Genomic DNA, 19,380 nt, shown 5'->3' with positions numbered 1-19,380 from the left:
TAATCTCATTTTGTTCCGTATTGAAGATACAATAAGTAAACTCTTTCAAGATTAAAATCATTGTGTCCACCTTTTCAATACAAATATATATTTTTAGTGGTTAAATTCTACATGAATGGAACACACCAGTTAGGGACATGTTTTGCCCTAGTTATGGGCATCTTCAGCCTGATGTCAAGGATATAAACATTGGAACTTAACTTAATACTAAATACAATTGTCTTATGCTATTTACACAGTATGTACAGTATGTACAACAAGTGCATTAACCTTGCCAGAATTTATGAACAATTAATTACATTTTTTACAAATGTCTTCGTTTGAATGGATTTCATTTCCAACTACATGTGGACTATAAATTGAATATTAACGATTTTATCCAAGATTCCGGTGTTGTAAAAATTCTTATGACTCAGGCGACTATAACAGCTGAAGAAACCCCAACTCGCGCAGTGATAAATTCTAGTCAATACTATTGAGAAGCCCCAATTCAAGTTGTGATCAATCCAATCTGCAATTGGAGGTATGGTCATTGTAAACAATGTAATTCATTGTTCATAAATTCTGGCAAGGTTAATGCACTTATTGTACATACTGTACATACTGTGTAAATAGCATAAGACAATTGTATTTAGTATTAAGTTAGTTTACTGTAAGTTCCAATGTTTATATTCTTGACCTTAGGATTAATATAGGCTGAAGATGCCCATAACTAGGGCAAAACATGTCCCTAACTGGTGTGTTTCATTCATGTAAAATTTAACCACTAAAAATATATATTTTTATTGAAAAGGTGGACACAATAATTTTAATCTGGAAAGAGTTTACTTCTTGCGGTCAAACTGACCGGGAATATTTTATAGATCGATGGATTCGTGTTTGAGCTACGATATTGTCATAGAATAATACAGATTTATACACAATAATAGAGCACTGCACTTTGTTACAACTGTACAAATAAATAAGTCCGTTACGACAATGGTCTTCATCCTGCTCGAGATAAACACATCCAGTCCATTATTTTCGCGCACTGGTGGTTGTGTACTGGCAGTAGTACGTCTCGCCGTTCACGTGGGCTCAGCGGGCAAGAGATACTCCGTAGACTGCAAAATATTGCAGAAAATGAGTCTGGTCCTGATGAAACCGATGATTCAGCAGACAGTGATGATCTATTTAAAGTTAAGAACTTCATATTTAGGTTCCGTATTGAAGCAGAATTCACATCAAAGAAAAGTACCCATTTAAATTGTTCATTTCTACTTATATTGATATTTTACATAATCATCTGCTCCCCAAGTCCAAGTTGTAGCCTCAGCTGAACTTTACCATATATTTTAAGTGGAACACCATTAACTAAATGTTTTATCAACTTTTAATTTGTCACACATGGCTATATGTCTCGAGTGTTAAAAATACCAAAATTAAGCCTACAAACATATTTACTACAACCTCAGCTGAACTGCATCACATATTTTAAGTGGAACACCATTTAACTAAATGTTTGAACACCTTTAACTTGTCAAACATAGCTATATGTCTTGAGTGCCAAAACTTCATAGATTTACACCTATAAACATACTCTGCTATAGCTATAATATAACAGCAGATTTTTAACACGTTATTTTAATTAGAAATTTTATAAGTGTACACCCTACAGGACTATGATTTTTCTTAAATCGTGATTTTTTACCTGGACATGTTCACACCTTTTTGTAGATAGATAATGTATAATTTTATATTCACTGTTATATCATACCTGAAGTATTGTAAGGTTTATTGTCCTCGATTAATTGTTCTTGGCTGATGATGACAGGGACACTGTCGAAACCGGTCCCGAGTGTATAAAAATGTGAAGGTTTAACTGTAACGTAAAACTGTCACATAATATAATGTATTGAAAAGGTGGAACTATTGTACTTTTCTTTGAGTGATGATCTGGAATTCATTCCACGTACAGTTCACAGTGATTCCGTGAGTAATAATAATAATAATAATAATCGTATGGCCTCAGCTACCGTGTGCAGACATTTCAATTTGACGCCATCTGGCTGTCTGCTCGTCAATTTCGACGTTCCGTTTTACTCTACGCCCCCACTAGATGGCAGACCGAGTAAACCGAAACTCTCTTGGGCGTCTGTGGCTGAGATTTAATTAATTTTGTCGGGTAAACACCAAATGTGTCACCAGAGATCTTTTACATGCCGACATCGTACGATATGGAGTGTCGAATGGACTTTTTTCCGCCCTTCAAAAATCCGACTACCTCTGCCGGGTTTGAACCCGCTATCTTGGGATCCGGAGGCCGACACTCTACCGCTGATCCACAGAGGCAGCTATTCCGTGAGTGAAAGTGCGGATAGTGATGATGCCATGGAGTGTGATAATGAAATTTATTCACCCCAAAATACAGAAAAACCAGGTTAGTAAACATCATGATGTAATATTGTTAGTGCACTTATATGATTATTTTGTTCTAGTTGTAGGGTTTCACATACGGCTTTCGTTGTTCTGTTAGTTATAGAACCTTACTTTCAGTAATATGAGGGAATTATCAAATTGCTAAAATAGTTCTTTCCCTTTTTCCATTTGAAAGTGCATTTCAGCAGTTGTCAGCTCTTCCTGAAGCTAACAGTACACTGCCTGTGAACAATGTCAACAATCAGTTGATTGCTCATGATGGTTTACCATGGTTTGTTATTGAAGTTGGTGCTTCTTCAACATCAAAACGTACTGAGCAGAACATCTTACGTGAAGCTAGTGGTCCTACTGCATTTGCTAAACGCAGTGTAGCGAGTGCTTTTTGGCTGTTGATTGACAAATCAATTCTTCGTAATATTAAAAAATGTACTGAGGCAGAGGCAAGGGAAGACTTCTGGAGAATATCTGGACCATTTCACTGGAAGAGTTGGATGCATTTATTGCATTACTTTACACTCGTGGTGTATATGGTGTGAAGGGAAAATCTGTCGACTTTCTTTGGTCGAAAAACTGGGGCCCAGCTTTCTTTAGTGAGACAATGTCACGGCAGAAATTCAAAAGTATTATGCGTTACCTGCGTTTTGACATGAAATCTACAAGGTCAGAGCATCTGCAGAATGATAAGTTTGCGTTTATGTCAGAGGTCTGGAATAAGTTCATAGATAACTGTCAACTATGCTACAAGCCAGATGCAAACATGTGCATTGATGAACAACTATTTCCTACTAAAAGCAGATGTAGATTCACCCAATTCATGGCAAACAAACCTGACAAGTTTGGCATCAAATTCTGCGTCAACGTGGATGTAAATTCAAAATATGTCTTGAATGCGTTTCCTTACCTCGGAAAGGACAAATTACGACCAGTTGGCCAGACATTATCTGAGAATGTAGTTCTACGTCTTGTTGCTCCATTCATGGACAAGGGAAAAAATGTAACAACTGACAGTTTTTTTTTTCATCGGTGAGTCTTGCGGAAAAACTGAAAGAGAGGAGAACAAGTATTGTGGGTACAGTGAATAAATCGCGGCGAGAAGTTCCTGAGGCAGTGCGAAATTCGAATGCAGATTTATATAACACCTTAGTGTTGGAGCGTGGTGACACTACACTCACTGTGTATCAAGGGAAGAAACGAAAGAATGTTATCATTCTGAGTACGGTGCATTTAAACGTAAGTGTAGACAGCAGTCACCAAAAGAAGTTGCCTGAAACAAATAAGTATTACAATGCAACAAAATACGGAGTGGACGTAGTAGATCAAATGGCACGCTTTTACACAACGAAAACACCATCCCGACGTTGGCCGGTTCAGGTTTTCTACAATATGCTAGATTTTGCAGGGATAAATGCCCGAGTAGTCTATACAGGTGTCACTGAAAAGAAAATTAGTCGAAGAACATTTTTGCTTCAGTTGGCTCAGGAACTAAGAGACTCATACATAAGGAAGAAACCACAAAAGGCAGCAATACATGATCCAGAAATGTCACGAGGCAACAAGGAAGAACCTACTACAATGGAAAGGCGTCAGTGTCAGATAGCACGTTCTAATGGCAACAAAACAATGGATGTGTGCTCATTGTGTAACAAAGCTGTGTATTTAAAGATAAAAATTTCATTGTTCCGTATTGAAATTATTGATGTTAAAAATTAAATAACTGGAAAGGAGGTTCAACCTATTCAATACTCAAAAGAAAGAAACGTAGCAATCACATTTCTATTTAAATGGGACCGGTTTCGACCTTAGTCTAGGTCATCATCAGCCATAAAAAAAAAAAAAAAAAAAAAAAAAAAAAAAAAAACATGTAACCGGGCGAGTTGGCCGTGCGCGTAGAGGCGCGCGGCTGTGAGCTTGCATCCGGGAGATAGTAGGTTCGAATCCCACTATCGGCAGCCCTGAAGATGGTTTTCCGTGGTTTCCCATTTTCACACCAGGCAAATGCTGGGGCTGTACCTTAATTAAGGCCACGGCCGCTTCCTTCCAACTCCTAGGCCTTTCCTATCCCATCGTCGCCATAAGACCTATCTGTGTCGGTGCGACGTAAAGCCCCTAGCAAAAAAAAAAAAAAAAAAAAAAAAACATGTAAAATGTTTATGAATGTTGGAGGTCAGTTTTTCACTCTGTTAGGCACAAAGACACGACACCACATTCTGTCCTGCATAAAGTCACAACACTACCAATCAACATGCGAAGTTCAAAAAGGCTTGAATTCGCAGACGAACAGATCTGTAGTAGAAAGCTCCCGGTGACCAGCGCGGCAAACTCAAGGTCACGCGCTGCGGCCAAACACCAAAGTAGAGTGGAGAACGTTTCGGACAAACTGGCCGCAACTTCAATATCAGGTACTCTGAACATGTCAACGCCATTAAATACAACAGATTCTCTGCCATAGGACAGCACATACAAGACTCCAAACATAGTTTCACCAGTATTGACAATGACATAAACATACTTAAAATCATTAACAAAGGCCCCCTCTTAAACATTACTGAAAATTGCTTTATCCACCTTGACCAGTACTTCAACCCTAATTTCAATTTAAATGACATTTCTGAAAAACCCAATATCCTTTTTGACTTCCTAATTCTTCTTCTCAAAAATTCCAAATTCCAAAACCCCAATTCTATTTTCCATGTCTTACATAGTTCCCACCCACATTTTCTACCTCCAATAACCCACCCTCCTAACCCACCTTAAACTACCCCTCCTTCATTTCCCTATCTTATCTTTCCTCATTACCATCTAACTTCAATTTCTTTTATTCTTTCTCTTATTTCACTATCACTCTTCCTCGTTTAATTTATTCTCCTCTTTCAAAAATTTTTATCTTGCGCCAACTTCGACTACTTCAATCATAACCTAAAAATTTTTTCTTTTTTAAAAAATAGCGCACTGTGCATATAAGTTTTCATTTGTTTTCCGATATTGCGCTTTTTACTACATTTTTTTCTTCTCTCTACAATTGTTTTTTCAAATCAACTGTTTACCAAGATCTTAGCTGGAGTACGGGTGCTCATTCGGTTGTACTAATTGGCGTTCGTATATTTTTTATATATGTACTTGGCTTCCCGCAACCGTGACAGGTTCTGGACCTTCGAAACGTTCTCCACTCTACTTTGGTGTTTGGCCGCAGCGCGTGACCTTGAGTTTGCCGCGCTGGTCACCGGGAGCTTTCTACTACAGATCTGTTCGTCTGCGAATTCAAGCCTTTTTGATCTTCGCATGTTGATTGGTAGTGTTGTGACTTTATGCAGGACAGAATGTGGTGTCGTGTCTTTGTGCCTAACAGAGTGAAAAACTGACCTCCAACATTCATAAACATTTTACATGTTTTTTATGGCTGATGATGACCTAGACTAAGGTCGAAACCGGTCCCATTTAAATAGAAATGTGATTGCTACGTTTCTTTCTTTTGAGTATTGAATAGGTTGAACCTCCTTTCCAGTTATTTAATTTTTAACATTAATAACAAAGCTGTGTGCGTGAATTGTAATGTCAAGTAGCTAATCACAGCAAGAAAGACTTGTAGGCCTACCCTGTAGGATGTGCCAATAATGTTAAGTTCTATATTGTTGTATAATAACAGTAAAGCATAGTGATGACATAGTTTGGAAATATTTCCTGAGAAATTGTGCTATTAAGATATGCTGTATAATCTTTCCAAACAGTAAATTTCAATGCGTTTTAGGAGTGCCAGAGTGTCGACCGTTCTAGTGTTAAGGAAGTTGGCCTTTTCCTACCTGTGGAGCATAGACTTGCATCACATTGTACTTTTTCCCACCTAAGTTCACAGATAACTTAATTATCCTTTCACTAACAAGCTCAATTTCACTACAAGCATCTTTGTCTTTATGTATTAAAAATCCTACTCCATTCTTAAACTCTACTTCATTTCCAGACCAGTAGAGTCTATAGTCCAATCTAATATTCATTTTCCCACTTTTCTTCCACTCTGTTTCACTCAGGTCCATGATCAGAATTTTCCTCCTTTCCATGAGGTCGACCAGCTCTTCAGTTTTGTTTGTCAATGTCAGGATATTTAATGTTCCCACTCTGATACTTTGTCTTCATTTGGTTTGGGTAGCTGGTGTAACATCAGGCTGTAAACCGTCATTCGCACCAAACTGATATCGTTGTTGTGAATTTCTACATCCGAGGCTCGTATTATTCTTGAATGCAACTTCTTCAGTAATCCCTCTGTTGACCTGCTGAGCCTAACACAGACGGAGATTTTCTTGCAGGGTTTTCTCCCTTAGCCTTTGGTGTCCAGTCACCTCAACCTACAAGGCAGCAGGTTGTACTCATATTAATCCCTGAATACAGGGCTGCCTCTTCCGCCATCCCCACCTTATCAAAGTCCATCTTCTCCACTCTAGAAATCATTGAGGTCTTCACTCGTAACCCTCATGTGGGACCCTCACAAGATGTTACACACTGGGTCAGTGTGCTCTGGGACTCAGATAGGCAGGGGCACCACTCCCTGGGTAGGACTGCCTCCGAAAAGGGTCCCTACCTGCTACCTATGAACCAACTAAACACCAAAAAATGGTCAAATTTGTCAAATCTGGAAAAGAAGTAAATATTTTTTTTGTAAGTACGAACATTCGATGACACTCATTCCGTCAAATAGAACTGTTAGATGTGCTCTGTCTCCTTCCAATTGTTATGGGCACTCCGCTGACTTCCTAGACAATATCAATTGAATGCAATGTGAAGGTGATCCTTAAGCAATTTCATTACCGATTGCTTTTCCAATACTTGTTCTAATTACAGCAAACCGTCAGGACGTAAAGATGAGATCAATAGGTATGACATGGCCGTCCTTTTGTTTGTTATTTGGTTACTCGTTCATGTAGTAAGTCTTGTACTGTATAAATTACCTTTAGGCCTACTTAAATTTTAAAGCTTAACGACCTAATTTATTCCTTTAATGTGATAATATTATTCCATTCATCATCATCATCATCGTTGACCAGGTGTGGTGTACGAGCCCCCTCCATCTTTGTCTGTTCATGAACCACTGTTCTCTCTCAATCTTCTCCCAATCTTGTCCTCTCCTCAACATCTTTCTTCACCAGATCGGTGCATTTTCCTCTGGGTCTGACCACTGGTCTATTTCCTTTTACTTTTCTTGCAGTCCTGGCTCATCCTTCTTACATTAAAGGAATAAATTAGTTAGTTATTCAAAAGTCAATATGAAACAAAAAATGAATTTTATCAATTGAAACTTTTAAAATGATGTTATGTTATACATGGGAATATGATTTGGAGCTCAAAAGTTCTTGAATGCATTATATTAAATTATGAAGATTTTGAAAACTGCTTGATGAAGGATTTTGCATTCCACTGTATATGTTACTACATTTGACACTTAAGGAAGATAAGAACACAAAGAGAGCTCCTACCACAGTTTAATTCATAAGAATACTTACCAATAACTGTATATGTTCCTCTTTCCTGTGATTCTCTACCCTAAGTTCAGTCAGATGCTGCGTTAGGTCCTGTGGTTTGTTAAACTGAGGTGAACTAGCACTGGTTTGTGCTCGCAACAGCGTATTCTCATCACGTAGCATTGAAACAGTGCTGGATAGTTCATTTAACTGCATCTGAGCAACAAAACAAGTCAATAGAAACAAATTTAGATTCTATTACATTATCAATTGAATGTGATCATACTGCTTCTAAACAAAGAGCCTTATTCTGTTAGATATACACAACAATTATTGACATCGGTTGAGTTCTGAGTGACAGTTTCAAATAAAATCTTTTCCAAATCCAAGACGACCCCCACTTCTTCCTTCAAAAACATTAAAAAGTGATTTGTGAAATGATATGAATGCCTTTCTTGTACCGTACATCTTCGTCTTCCCACCAACGCCGAATATTTAGCTGCACCATCATTCTTTATTTGCACGAGTTTCATAACCATTAAATTAAAATTGGCATCATAATGCCGAAGAAAACCCGTTTGCCGGCAAGTCTCTACAATATGACGATCCATCACAAAAATAATCCTATTGTCTATAAAACTGTTCATTTTACTAAGTGTCAGGTAGCGTTATAACTCTGCACTGACAAAGACTCGCAGATTTGAGAAATGAGGCACTTTTTGTGTCTATTGCCCGCCATTATTTCCTCACGCACTGTACAACCGGTTGCGACGTAGCCTACAGCGTGGTAGCTGCCAGTGGTGTTCGTTACTGTTAGGTCGTGAATGCAAAATAACCCTGGAACATGAGAAAACGTCGTCTTGGATTCAGATGGTAAATACAGAAATGATCTAGAATGCAGCATACCTTTACGCAAAGACCTGACACATGCTCTGTCTATCTGAAACAATAACATATTCGTGTAGATGGGCTGAATTAATACATGGACACAGAATTGCTTTGTGGAAAGACTAAAAAATAACTGGAATGAAAACCTACAACCTGTTTCCAGTCAGTGACTGGGTCAGGGATGGAATGTATGAAGCTCTCATCTTGAGGCGACGATAGGAATTGTGCCGACTGCTGAAGCCTGTCACACTCCTCTGGGGCAATGATTAACGACTGACAAATGAAATCAAATGACATTGGTGAGTGTTGCTGGAATGAAAGATGACAGGGAAAACCGGAGTACCCAGAGAAAAACCTGTCTGGCCTCCGCTTTGTCCAGCACAAATCTCACATGGAGTGACCACAATTTCAACAACGGAACCCAGCGGCAAGAGGCCGACGCGCAGCCACCTGAGGCACGGAGTGAAAAATAATTTCTCACTCCTTTTCATTGATATCTTTGTAACAATGAAAGTTGCACATGATGATTCAGAGCTTCCAACAGTCACTGGAAAAAATATATTCAAAATAGAAGGGGAAGGGGAAAAGTATGGGGGGGGGGGGGGGGAATATTCAACATTGCTGATCTCTAAGAATGATAATTCTGTATGACACCTTGCAAATCTACCATTATTTTGCCTCAAGGGCAAAGATCGAAATACGAGGGTAATCCCAAAAATAAGGTCTATTTCTTTATAAATACAGAACTCTGTTCACGTGGCTGTTGGTCACAATAGTGGGAAGAGTGCTTCCCGCGCTCGCATATAACCATGCGCACGCCACACGGAAGCACTCAGTCTTGGCTTGGCAGCCGTTGAGAATGGAGCACCCGTTAGATGTTACCGCCAAGTGCGAAGTGCGCGCAGTTATTCGGTTTTGACTGAAATCCATCGCCAATTGACGGAAGTGTATGGCAAGTCGTGCATGGACGTCAAAAATGTTCGTAAGTGGTGTAAAGAGTTTGCAGCCGCTCACGACGAACAAACAAAGGAGCGGGAGATAGTCAATTTCCGTCGAGATGGTCATGAAGGTCGAGCAAATTATGCGTGAAGATCGGCGGATCATCCTGCACTTTGGTTCCCTAGGTTTCCCGAAGCGCCGCTCACAACTTCCTGAACAGCATGGCGGCGAGCTGATATGACACGGGCATACAAAAACTGTCACAGTGTCTACAAAAATGCATCGACCGAAATGGTGATTATGTAGGAAAATAGCTAAATGTTCAAGCTGTAAAATGATGTAAACCACTGTGGAAATAAACAGGTCTATGTATTTATAAAAAGCAGAAGACCTTCGTATTTTGTTGTGCATACGGAATCAGAGATTAGAAGCCGAAGGCGATGGGAACACCGTATGTAATATGGTGGAGTCGCTTCTTCCACTCCTCTCCCATCGTCACGGTAAGGCCTGTCTGTTTTGTGCGATGAAAAGCAAACTAATAATATAGAAGTCCATGTCAAAATCTTAAAAGGATGTTAAGAATGGTATAAGAAGAAGAGAATTATAATCTTGTAGCATTTAGTAGAGGAAATATGGTATAATCATTTAAGGTTAATTTTGTGTTTTAACTACTACTTTTCTCTTTGACTCTCTATTCTTTCTCTTAATTCCCACATGAAGAAAGAAGGACCCATACCTGCAGCGTTGCTTTCTCCAAGCGTTCCCTCTCTAACAAGTCCTTCATCTCCTGCAGTTTGTAGTCTTGTTCACGGATCAGTTCCTTGTACTGTAACACCAGACTGCTTTCTGAAGCGCTCATTTCCGAGGACCCATTCATCAGGTCGTTCTTTGGCTTAGGAGTAACAGCCTTCACCACCATTCCTGTTAACAATGAATGAAAATAACAAATCACTAAGCTGCTTTGTCTAACAATGAATAACAAATCCTAAACATATTTTCTTTATGTAGACCTCAAAAAAATCAATCCATTTATTTCCACTAGGAAATATTTTATTTTTTCAGTAATTTGCACTAAGATGGTGTTTTGTTTGTCTGCGAGTGCGTGACGCCCAGCCATATCTTCAGCACGCAGACATCTAACATTTTGAACATTTCGGTGAGTTATAAACGAAAAACTGTCGGAAAATATGTATTTATGACAATCCAACATGCTGTTACCAAGATTAGATGTATAGATTCACTGTCGCTATGCTACACAAGTAGAGAACACAAGTCAACGAGTGCATGGTGTAGGAAGAGTCCGTTATATCCGGAAGTGTTTGTCTGTGTGTACGATATGCTGACATAGGCTTATTGTTTGAAGGTGTTTGCATTAATCATTTATTTTACTTTTAATCATTTTACTTATTTACCCAATATTCACTAAAATGTCAGAGAATACTACGAGGATTTCAGTACATCAGCAATAAAATGTGAACTGTATTTTCTTTCAACTAATTCACAGGACGTAGAGATGTGAAAGCTGTGTCAAGGAGTGAAGCTGTCAGTGTCATCAGCAAGCAACTTTTACAGTTTAATAGTACCTAACGTGTTTGAATTAATAAAATCTTATAAATAAAGTTGTATGGGGTCCACTGTCTGCAATGTCATTTACTTTGCCATATTTTCATATATTCATCCGTTTTAGGTTAACTCAAGATCGTATCAGTAGTTTTTAGGTTTTGTGTCTTTGTTTATTTGTATGTTTGTTTGTTGTTCCATTTTTGTTTTTCACCATCATGGGTAAACGGCTGAATAAATCTCCACCAAACTTCATATTTATAGTCTACTCATCCAGGAGCAGGTTTTGATATGCATATCATTTAAAAATCACTGAACAGACTGGGGATTTATAGGAAGACCAGAAGAGGTCTTTTTTTCAATTTTCTCTTACACTATTAATTATATGTCAAATCTGTACTCTATATATGAAACGGCACTTGATGCACTGCAGCCAGTCACGGTCACGCTCGCAGTTATTTGAAGGATCCATAACAGGAGAAAATCAGAGCATGCTCGGCTTGAACAGTGACGTGTGCTTATTCAACCAAACTATGTATTTGTGTTCACATGTGGCATAAATTATACGACTTGAGCCAAGCCTGTGTTAATTGTATTTTGATGAGGATAATGTTTCAATGAATCAATCTGAGGGCATGAATTATCCTACGAGATCTAGGTTAATTCATTAAAGAAGGCTGAAGAAATCAAGATGATTAACGATTTAAAACTAATTTGTGAAGTTTTTGAGAAACTGCTGGAATTTATTTGATAATTTATCATTATTTCTGATAGGCCTGTAATTTAACTCTTACCAAGCGGATAAGTTTTTGCTTGTGAGCATAATTATTTTTTGTAAAAATATTTTTTATTCGTAATACACATGAAAATGCAAATATGTAAGTACTCTAAGGTTTATTAAGTCATTCATACCTGATATCAGGAGGTCAGCTTGTAGGTATCAATATAATCTTGAAAAAACAAATCCTTACAGCTGGTTACAGTGCACAAGGCACAACACAAAGTAGTGTTGATTAAGATCACCAAACAACTTCATAATTCACTGCTATAAATACTGAAGTGGAAAATTCACTAATAAACATGCACAGTAACAATTTGATACAATTTTATGCAAACTTTTACAAACTTTCAAAGCATATACCAAGAATGGCTTTGCTGTGAAACTTTTACAATAATAAATAGTCTCTTTTGAGCTTTACACCGTCCATGCCACTCTATTTCACTCTCGTTTTGAACATAACGCCTAGAAAAGGCAAAACGCAAACTTTCACAAACTTATGCACGGAAAGTGAACTTCGCAACAAAACTTAATCCCTGTGTTTAGCCTGTCTCTACACTCCTGGCAGCTAATATTTCAACGTAAGAGGAAAATTCTACCACTGACGGTTCTCCCATACTCAACTGACATTTACTTGATGGATTCCCGAATGGTCCACACCATATATCGTGGGTTCATGAGCATAACGCATTAAGTCAGTTTTTGACGATTTGGCATATTCATGCTGCCATGGGAGTATTTTCATTGTGTCCCATGCCGTCGTGGATCGCCAATAAGAGCAATAATGGCCTGGTCTCAGTACAGTACAACGCTTACCCTAGAGCCACCATGTCAGACTTGTTTGATCTTGCTTCAAGATGGATGAACAGGTGATCATTTCACTTCAGCAACATGAAGACCTCTATAATTTACAGCACAACAATGACTTACAAGACAACGCCACTTCTAGTACGTCATGTTGCCAATGTGAAGTGATTCATTTGTAATTCTGTAATACTTTCAGCTGAAGAATGTATATTGCTATGATAAGATTGGGGAGCCCTGATCAAGAGAAAAACTGTGCGTGGGCAGAATGTCAAGAAAATTAAAAAATGGATCCAGAGGTATCAACTGTATCATTAAAGCAGCATCTGCATGTACCAATGATTTAGTGATAACGTTAAATCAGTTTATTTCATTCAGCATGACAACTCCACTGCTGCTGGACCCATCGTCGGTTGTAACTCGATCCAAGTACATATAGCTTCTTCCTGCATACATTGACCACTTTAACTCGGTTTATGGATGTGTTTACGATGACAATCCTGGCATAAAACATACGCCCACGCAAATTACACTGAATGGATGGAGGAGGGTGAGGATGTAATTGATGGAGTTTTCTTGCCTGTCGCTTGGCCTCTTGATGTCTACGGTGTTCTCTTTCAAACAAATTGACAGCGGTGCATGTAGTGTTCCGCCACAGTGAGCGGTCCACAGCACATTCTTCTCATGTCTTTATATCTATACCAGTTGTCTTCATGATGTGTTTCAGCTAGTCCTTAAAACGTGTAAGAGGGGCTCCATGAGGTCTACTACCGGAGCAAAGTTCACCACAAAGAATTTAGCGGGGAAGCCTGGTATCACTCATACGGTGAACATGGCCTAACCATCTCAGTTGATGAGCGATGATTGTTGGCTCGATGCTATGTAGCTGCGCTTGGTCCAGAACTGCCGTGTTGGTCACATAGTCCTCCCACTTGATATTCAAGATGAATCTAATTTTCTGTTGGTGGAAGCGCTCAAGTTTTTTGATATCACGGCGATAGTGTGTCCAAGTTTCACAGCCATATAACAGCTTTGTACACCATGAGTTTGGTATGCAGTTTTAGGTCATTATTCATGAAGGCTCTGTGCATTAACCGTCCGAACTCTGCATGAGCAGCCCCAATTCTTCTATCTATGTCTTGTTCACAGGTACACTGTTCAGACAAGATGCTTCCAAGATATTAATGGCAAGACCAAAGCGATCACATGCAGTTGACTGACTGTTCTAGTTCTGCGGGTGTTAGAGCAGGAGATGCAGTGTCATCGGCATACTGCAGTTCTGTCATCCGAATAACCAGACTACGTCGTTGTGAGCAAAGTCTTGCCAGATTGAATCTCCAAGCCTAAGTCGTTTGCAGATGATTCATGCAGCATGGCAGCCATGTACAGTGCAGAGAGTGTAGGAGCGAGCACACAGCCTCGTTTCGATCCACGAGTGATTGAGAACAAATCTGATACGGAGTTACCATGAAGACATGCCATGTACAGTGCAGAGAGTGTAGGAGCGAGCACACAGCCTCGTTTCGATCCACGAGTGATTGAGAACAAATCTGATACGGAGTTACCATGAAGACATGCCGTGTACAGTGCAGAGAGTGTAGGAGCGAGCACACAGCCTCGTTTCGATCCACGAGTGATTGAGAACAAATCTGATACGGAGTTACCATGAAGACATGCCATGTACAGTGCAGAGAGTGTAGGAGCGAGCACACAGCCTCGTTTCGATCCACGAGTGATTGAGAACAAATCTGATACGGAGTTACCATGAAGCATGGCAGCCATGTACAGTGCAGAGAGTGTAGGAGCGAGCACACAGCCTCGTTTCGATCCACGAGTGATTGAGAACAAATCTGATACGGAGTTACCATGAAGCATGGCAGCCATGTACAGTGCAGAGAGTGTAGGAGCGAGCACACAGCCTCGTTTCGATCCAGGAGTGGTTGAGAACAAATCTGATACGGAGTTACCATGAAGCATGGCAGCCATGTACAGTGCAGAGAGTGTAGGAGCGAGCACACAGCCTCGTTTCGATCCACGAGTGATTGAGAACAAATCTGATACGGAGTTACCATGAAGCATGGCAGCCATGTACAGTGCAGAGAGTGTAGGAGCGAGCACACAGCCTCGTTTCGATCCACGAGCGATTGAGAACAAATCTGATACGGAGTTACCATGAAGACATGCCATGTACAGTGCAGAGAGTGTAGGAGCGAGCACACAGCCTCGTTTCGATCCACGAGTGATTGAGAACAAATCTGATACGGAGTTACCATGAAGACATGCCATGTACAGTGCAGAGAGTGTAGGAGCGAGCACACAGCCTCGTTTCGATCCACGAGTGATTGAGAACAAATCTGATACGGAGTTACCATGAAGACATGCCATGTACAGTGCAGAGAGTGTAGGAGCGAGCACACAGCCTCGTTTCGATCCACGAGTGATTGAGAACAAATCTGATACGGAGTTACCATGAAGACATGCCATGTACAGTGCAGAGAGTGTAGGAGCGAGCACACAGCCTCGTTTCGATCCACGAGTGACTGACAACAAATCTGATACGGAGTTACCATGCAGCATGGCAGCCATGTACAGTGCAGAGAGTGTAGGAGCGAGCACACAGCCTCGTTTCGATCCACGAGTGATTGAGAACAAATCTGATACGGAGTTACCATGAAGACATGCCATGTACAGTGCAGAGAGTGTAGGAGCGAGCACACAGCCTCGTTTCGATCCACGAGTGATTGAGAACAAATCTGATACGGAGTTACCATGAAGCATGGCAGCCATGTACAGTGCAGAGCGTGTAGGAGCGAGCACACAGCCTCGTTTCGATCCACGAGTGATTGAGAACAAATCTGATACGGAGTTACCATGAAGCATGGCAGCCATGTACAGTGCAGAGAGTGTAGGAGCGAGCACACAGCCTCGTTTCGATCCAGGAGTGGTTGAGAACAAATCTGATACGGAGTTACCATGAAGCATGGCAGCCATGTACAGTGCAGAGAGTGTAGGAGCGAGCACACAGCCTCGTTTCGATCCACGAGTGATTGAGAACAAATCTGATACGGAGTTACCATGAAGCATGGCAGCCATGTACAGTGCAGAGAGTGTAGGAGCGAGCACACAGCCTCGTTTCGATCCACGAGTGATTGAGAACAAATCTGATACGGAGTTACCATGAAGCATGGCAGCCATGTACAGTGCAGAGAGTGTAGGAGCGAGCACACAGCCTCGTTTCGATCCACGAGTGATTGAGAACAAATCTGATACGGAGTTACCATGCAGCATGGCAGCCATGTACAGTGCAGAGAGTGTAGGAGCGAGCACACAGCCTCGTTTCGATCCACGAGTGATTGAGAACAAATCTGATACCGAGTTACCATGAAGACATGCCATGTACAGTGCAGAGAGTGTAGGAGCGAGCACACAGCCTCGTTTCGATCCACGAGTGATTGAGAACAAATCTGATACCGAGTTACCATGAAGACATGCCATGTACAGTGCAGAGAGTGTAGGAGCGAGCACACAGCCTCGTTTCGATCCACGAGTGATTGAGAACAAATCTGATACGGAGTTACCATGCAGCATGGCAGCCATGTACAGTGCAGAGAGTGTAGGAGCGAGCACACAGCCTCGTTTCGATCCACGAGTGATTGAGAACAAATCTGATACGGAGTTACCATGAAGACATGCCATGTACAGTGCAGAGAGTGTAGGAGCGAGCACACAGCCTCGTTTCGATCCACGAGTGATTGAGAACAAATCTGATACGGAGTTACCATGAAGACATGCCATGTACAGTGCAGAGAGTGTAGGAGCGAGCACACAGCCTCGTTTCGATCCACGAGTGATTGAGAACAAATCTGATACGGAGTTACCATGAAGACATGCCATGTACAGTGCAGAGAGTGTAGGAGCGAGCACACAGCCTCGTTTCGATCCACGAGTGATTGAGAACAAATCTGATACGGAGTTACCATGAAGCATGGCAGCCATGTACAGTGCAGAGAGTGTAGGAGCGAGCACACAGCCTCGTTTCGATCCACGAGTGATTGAGAACAAATCTGATACGGAGTTACCATGAAGCATGGCAGCCATGTACAGTGCAGAGAGTGTAGGAGCGAGCACACAGCCTCGTTTCGATCCACGAGTGATTGAGAACAAATCTGATACGGAGTTACCATGAAGCATGGCAGCCATGTACAGTGCAGAGAGTGTAGGAGCGAGCACACAGCCTCGTTTCGATCCACGAGTGATTGAGAACAAATCTGATACGGAGTTACCATGAAGACATGCCATGTACAGTGCAGAGAGTGTAGGAGCGAGCACACAGCCTCGTTTCGATCCACGAGTGATTGAGAACAAATCTGATACGGAGTTACCATGAAGCATGGCAGCCATGTACAGTGCAGAGAGTGTAGGAGCGAGCACACAGCCTCGTTTCGATCCACGAGTGATTGAGAACAAATCTGATACGGAGTTACCATGAAGACATGCCATGTACAGTGCAGAGAGTGTAGGAGCGAGCACACAGCCTCGTTTCGATCCACGAGTGATTGAGAACAAATCTGATACGGAGTTACCATGCAGCATGGCAGCCATGTACAGTGCAGAGAGTGTAGGAGCGAGCACACAGCCTCGTTTCGATCCACGAGTGATTGAGAACAAATCTGATACGGAGTTACCATGAAGCATGGCAGCCATGTACAGTGCAGAGAGTGTAGGAGCGAGCACACAGCCTCGTTTCGATCCACGAGTGATTGAGAACAAATCTGATACGGAGTTACCATGAAGCATGGCAGCCATGTACAGTGCAGAGAGTGTAGGAGCGAGCACACAGCCTCGTTTCGATCCACGAGTGATTGAGAACAAATCTGATACGGAGTTACCATGAAGCATGGCAGCCATGTACAGTGCAGAGAGTGTAGGAGCGAGCACACAGCCTCGTTTCGATCCACGAGTGATTGAGAACAAATCTGATACGGAGTTACCATGAAGACATGCCATGTACAGTGCAGAGAGTGTAGGAGCGAGCACACAGCCTCGTTTCGATCCACGAGTGATTGAGAACAAATCTGATACGGAGTTACCATGAAGACATGCCATGTACAGTGCAGAGAGTGTAGGAGCGAGCACACAGCCTCGTTTCGATCCACGAGTGATTGAGAACAAATCTGATACGGAGTTACCATGAAGCATGGCAGCCATGTACAGTGCAGAGAGTGTAGGAGCGAGCACACAGCCTCGTTTCGATCCAGGAGTGATTGAGAACAAATCTGATACGGAGTTACCATGAAGACATGCCATGTACAGTGCAGAGAGTGTAGGAGCGAGCACACAGCCTCGTTTCGATCCACGAGTGATTGAGAACAAATCTGATACGGAGTTACCATGAAGACATGCCATGTACAGTGCAGAGAGTGTAGGAGCGAGCACACAGCCTCGTTTCGATCCACGAGTGATTGAGAACAAATCTGATACGGAGTTACCATGAAGAAGAGCTTGAACGAATTCCACACATCGTTCAGGACATCCCCTCTTAAGAACCTGAGGAACTAGGAAATGCCTCTATGGTCCTAGCTAGAATGATGGGGAAATCCAAGCATTCACCTCCCCGTGGTAGAGAGGGGGCAACGAATGTATGTAATGACAATGTTATTACATACAGGCGGCTAACGAATGATGGAACCGAGTGTCTCCCGGTATAAGGAGATCCCTCTGCCAAGTGCCAACACTCTCTTCATAGGGTGGATGAGCGGGAGGAAGTTCTGTGCACCCTATTGCCCATGGGGTGAGAAATTGCCCCTAAAGACGGATGAACCTACTTGTTTTGGTCAACGGCATTGGGATGCAGAAGGCAACGGGAAACCACTGCATTATTATCCCTTGTAATGCAACCATGCAATCGTCTCTACGTGAGCAAATGATTACTGATCATGAGCTTCGGAACTCAAGATCCGGAAGGGGAAGACAGACTTGCAAGGCTTCCCAGGTCGTCAGTCAGCGAAATCCTTGCAAACGACAGGAAGAACAGATGAGAATCGCAACATGGAATGTCAGAACACTAATGAAACCCAGGAAGTTATAAGGGATAAAAGGACTTTGTGAAACACGATGGCAAGGAAATTGTGATTTCATTAGTGATGCATTTAGGATCATCTATAGCAGAGGAACAATACCTGATCAATACGGTGTGCGACTGGGCAAAGAATATTGAGAACACCTATCATGTGATATAGATTTTGATTCCCACAGGGAATCTGAAATATTTGTCCCGGAATGAGTTAGCTGGAAAATTTATAATGTCCAATAACAGACTATTTATATTGGTATTAACACCTATCATGTAAATGATAGAATACTGATGGTGAAGAACCTAGGGATATGACCATTATACATTGAACAGTAATGAAGATGAGGTTGAAGAGCTGTATGAGTGTCTTGATTAGCTACTAAAACTAATTGATGACAAGGAAACTCTGGTGATTATGGGAGATTTCAATGCTGTGGTTGGCTCAAAACCAGACAGAATGGGAATAGGGAACT

The 19,380-nt window shown here is 41.3% G+C and overlaps 1 protein-coding gene across 9 annotated transcripts in view; it reads right to left on the bottom strand.

Annotated features, from left to right (window-relative positions):
* Window positions 1-19,380, bottom strand: part of p115 (General vesicular transport factor p115) — a 637,868-nt gene that overhangs the window by 319,399 nt on the left and 299,089 nt on the right. For 8 of the 9 annotated variants that reach the window (XR_011017628.1, XR_011017629.1, XM_067138596.2 and 5 more), the window contains exons 13-14: window positions 10,429-10,613; window positions 7,908-8,081 (exon numbers count right to left, since the gene is read on the bottom strand). Coding sequence is in view for 7 of the 9 variants with exons in the window: in XM_067138596.2 (XP_066994697.2) it covers window positions 7,908-8,081; window positions 10,429-10,613 (359 nt within the window). In the remaining 2 variants the exon portion in view is untranslated. Of the gene's footprint in view, window positions 1-1,046; window positions 1,170-7,907; window positions 8,082-10,428; window positions 10,614-19,380 lie in introns of those variants that run through there. The other variant, XM_068225699.1, reaches the window with a different exon arrangement.

This window comes from Anabrus simplex, chromosome 1 (genome assembly GCF_040414725.1).
Source record: "Anabrus simplex isolate iqAnaSimp1 chromosome 1, ASM4041472v1, whole genome shotgun sequence".
NCBI lineage: Eukaryota > Metazoa > Arthropoda > Insecta > Orthoptera > Tettigoniidae > Anabrus > Anabrus simplex.
The sequence above is the reverse complement of the archived record's forward strand: the minus strand, read 5'-3'. Positions and strand labels throughout refer to the sequence as shown.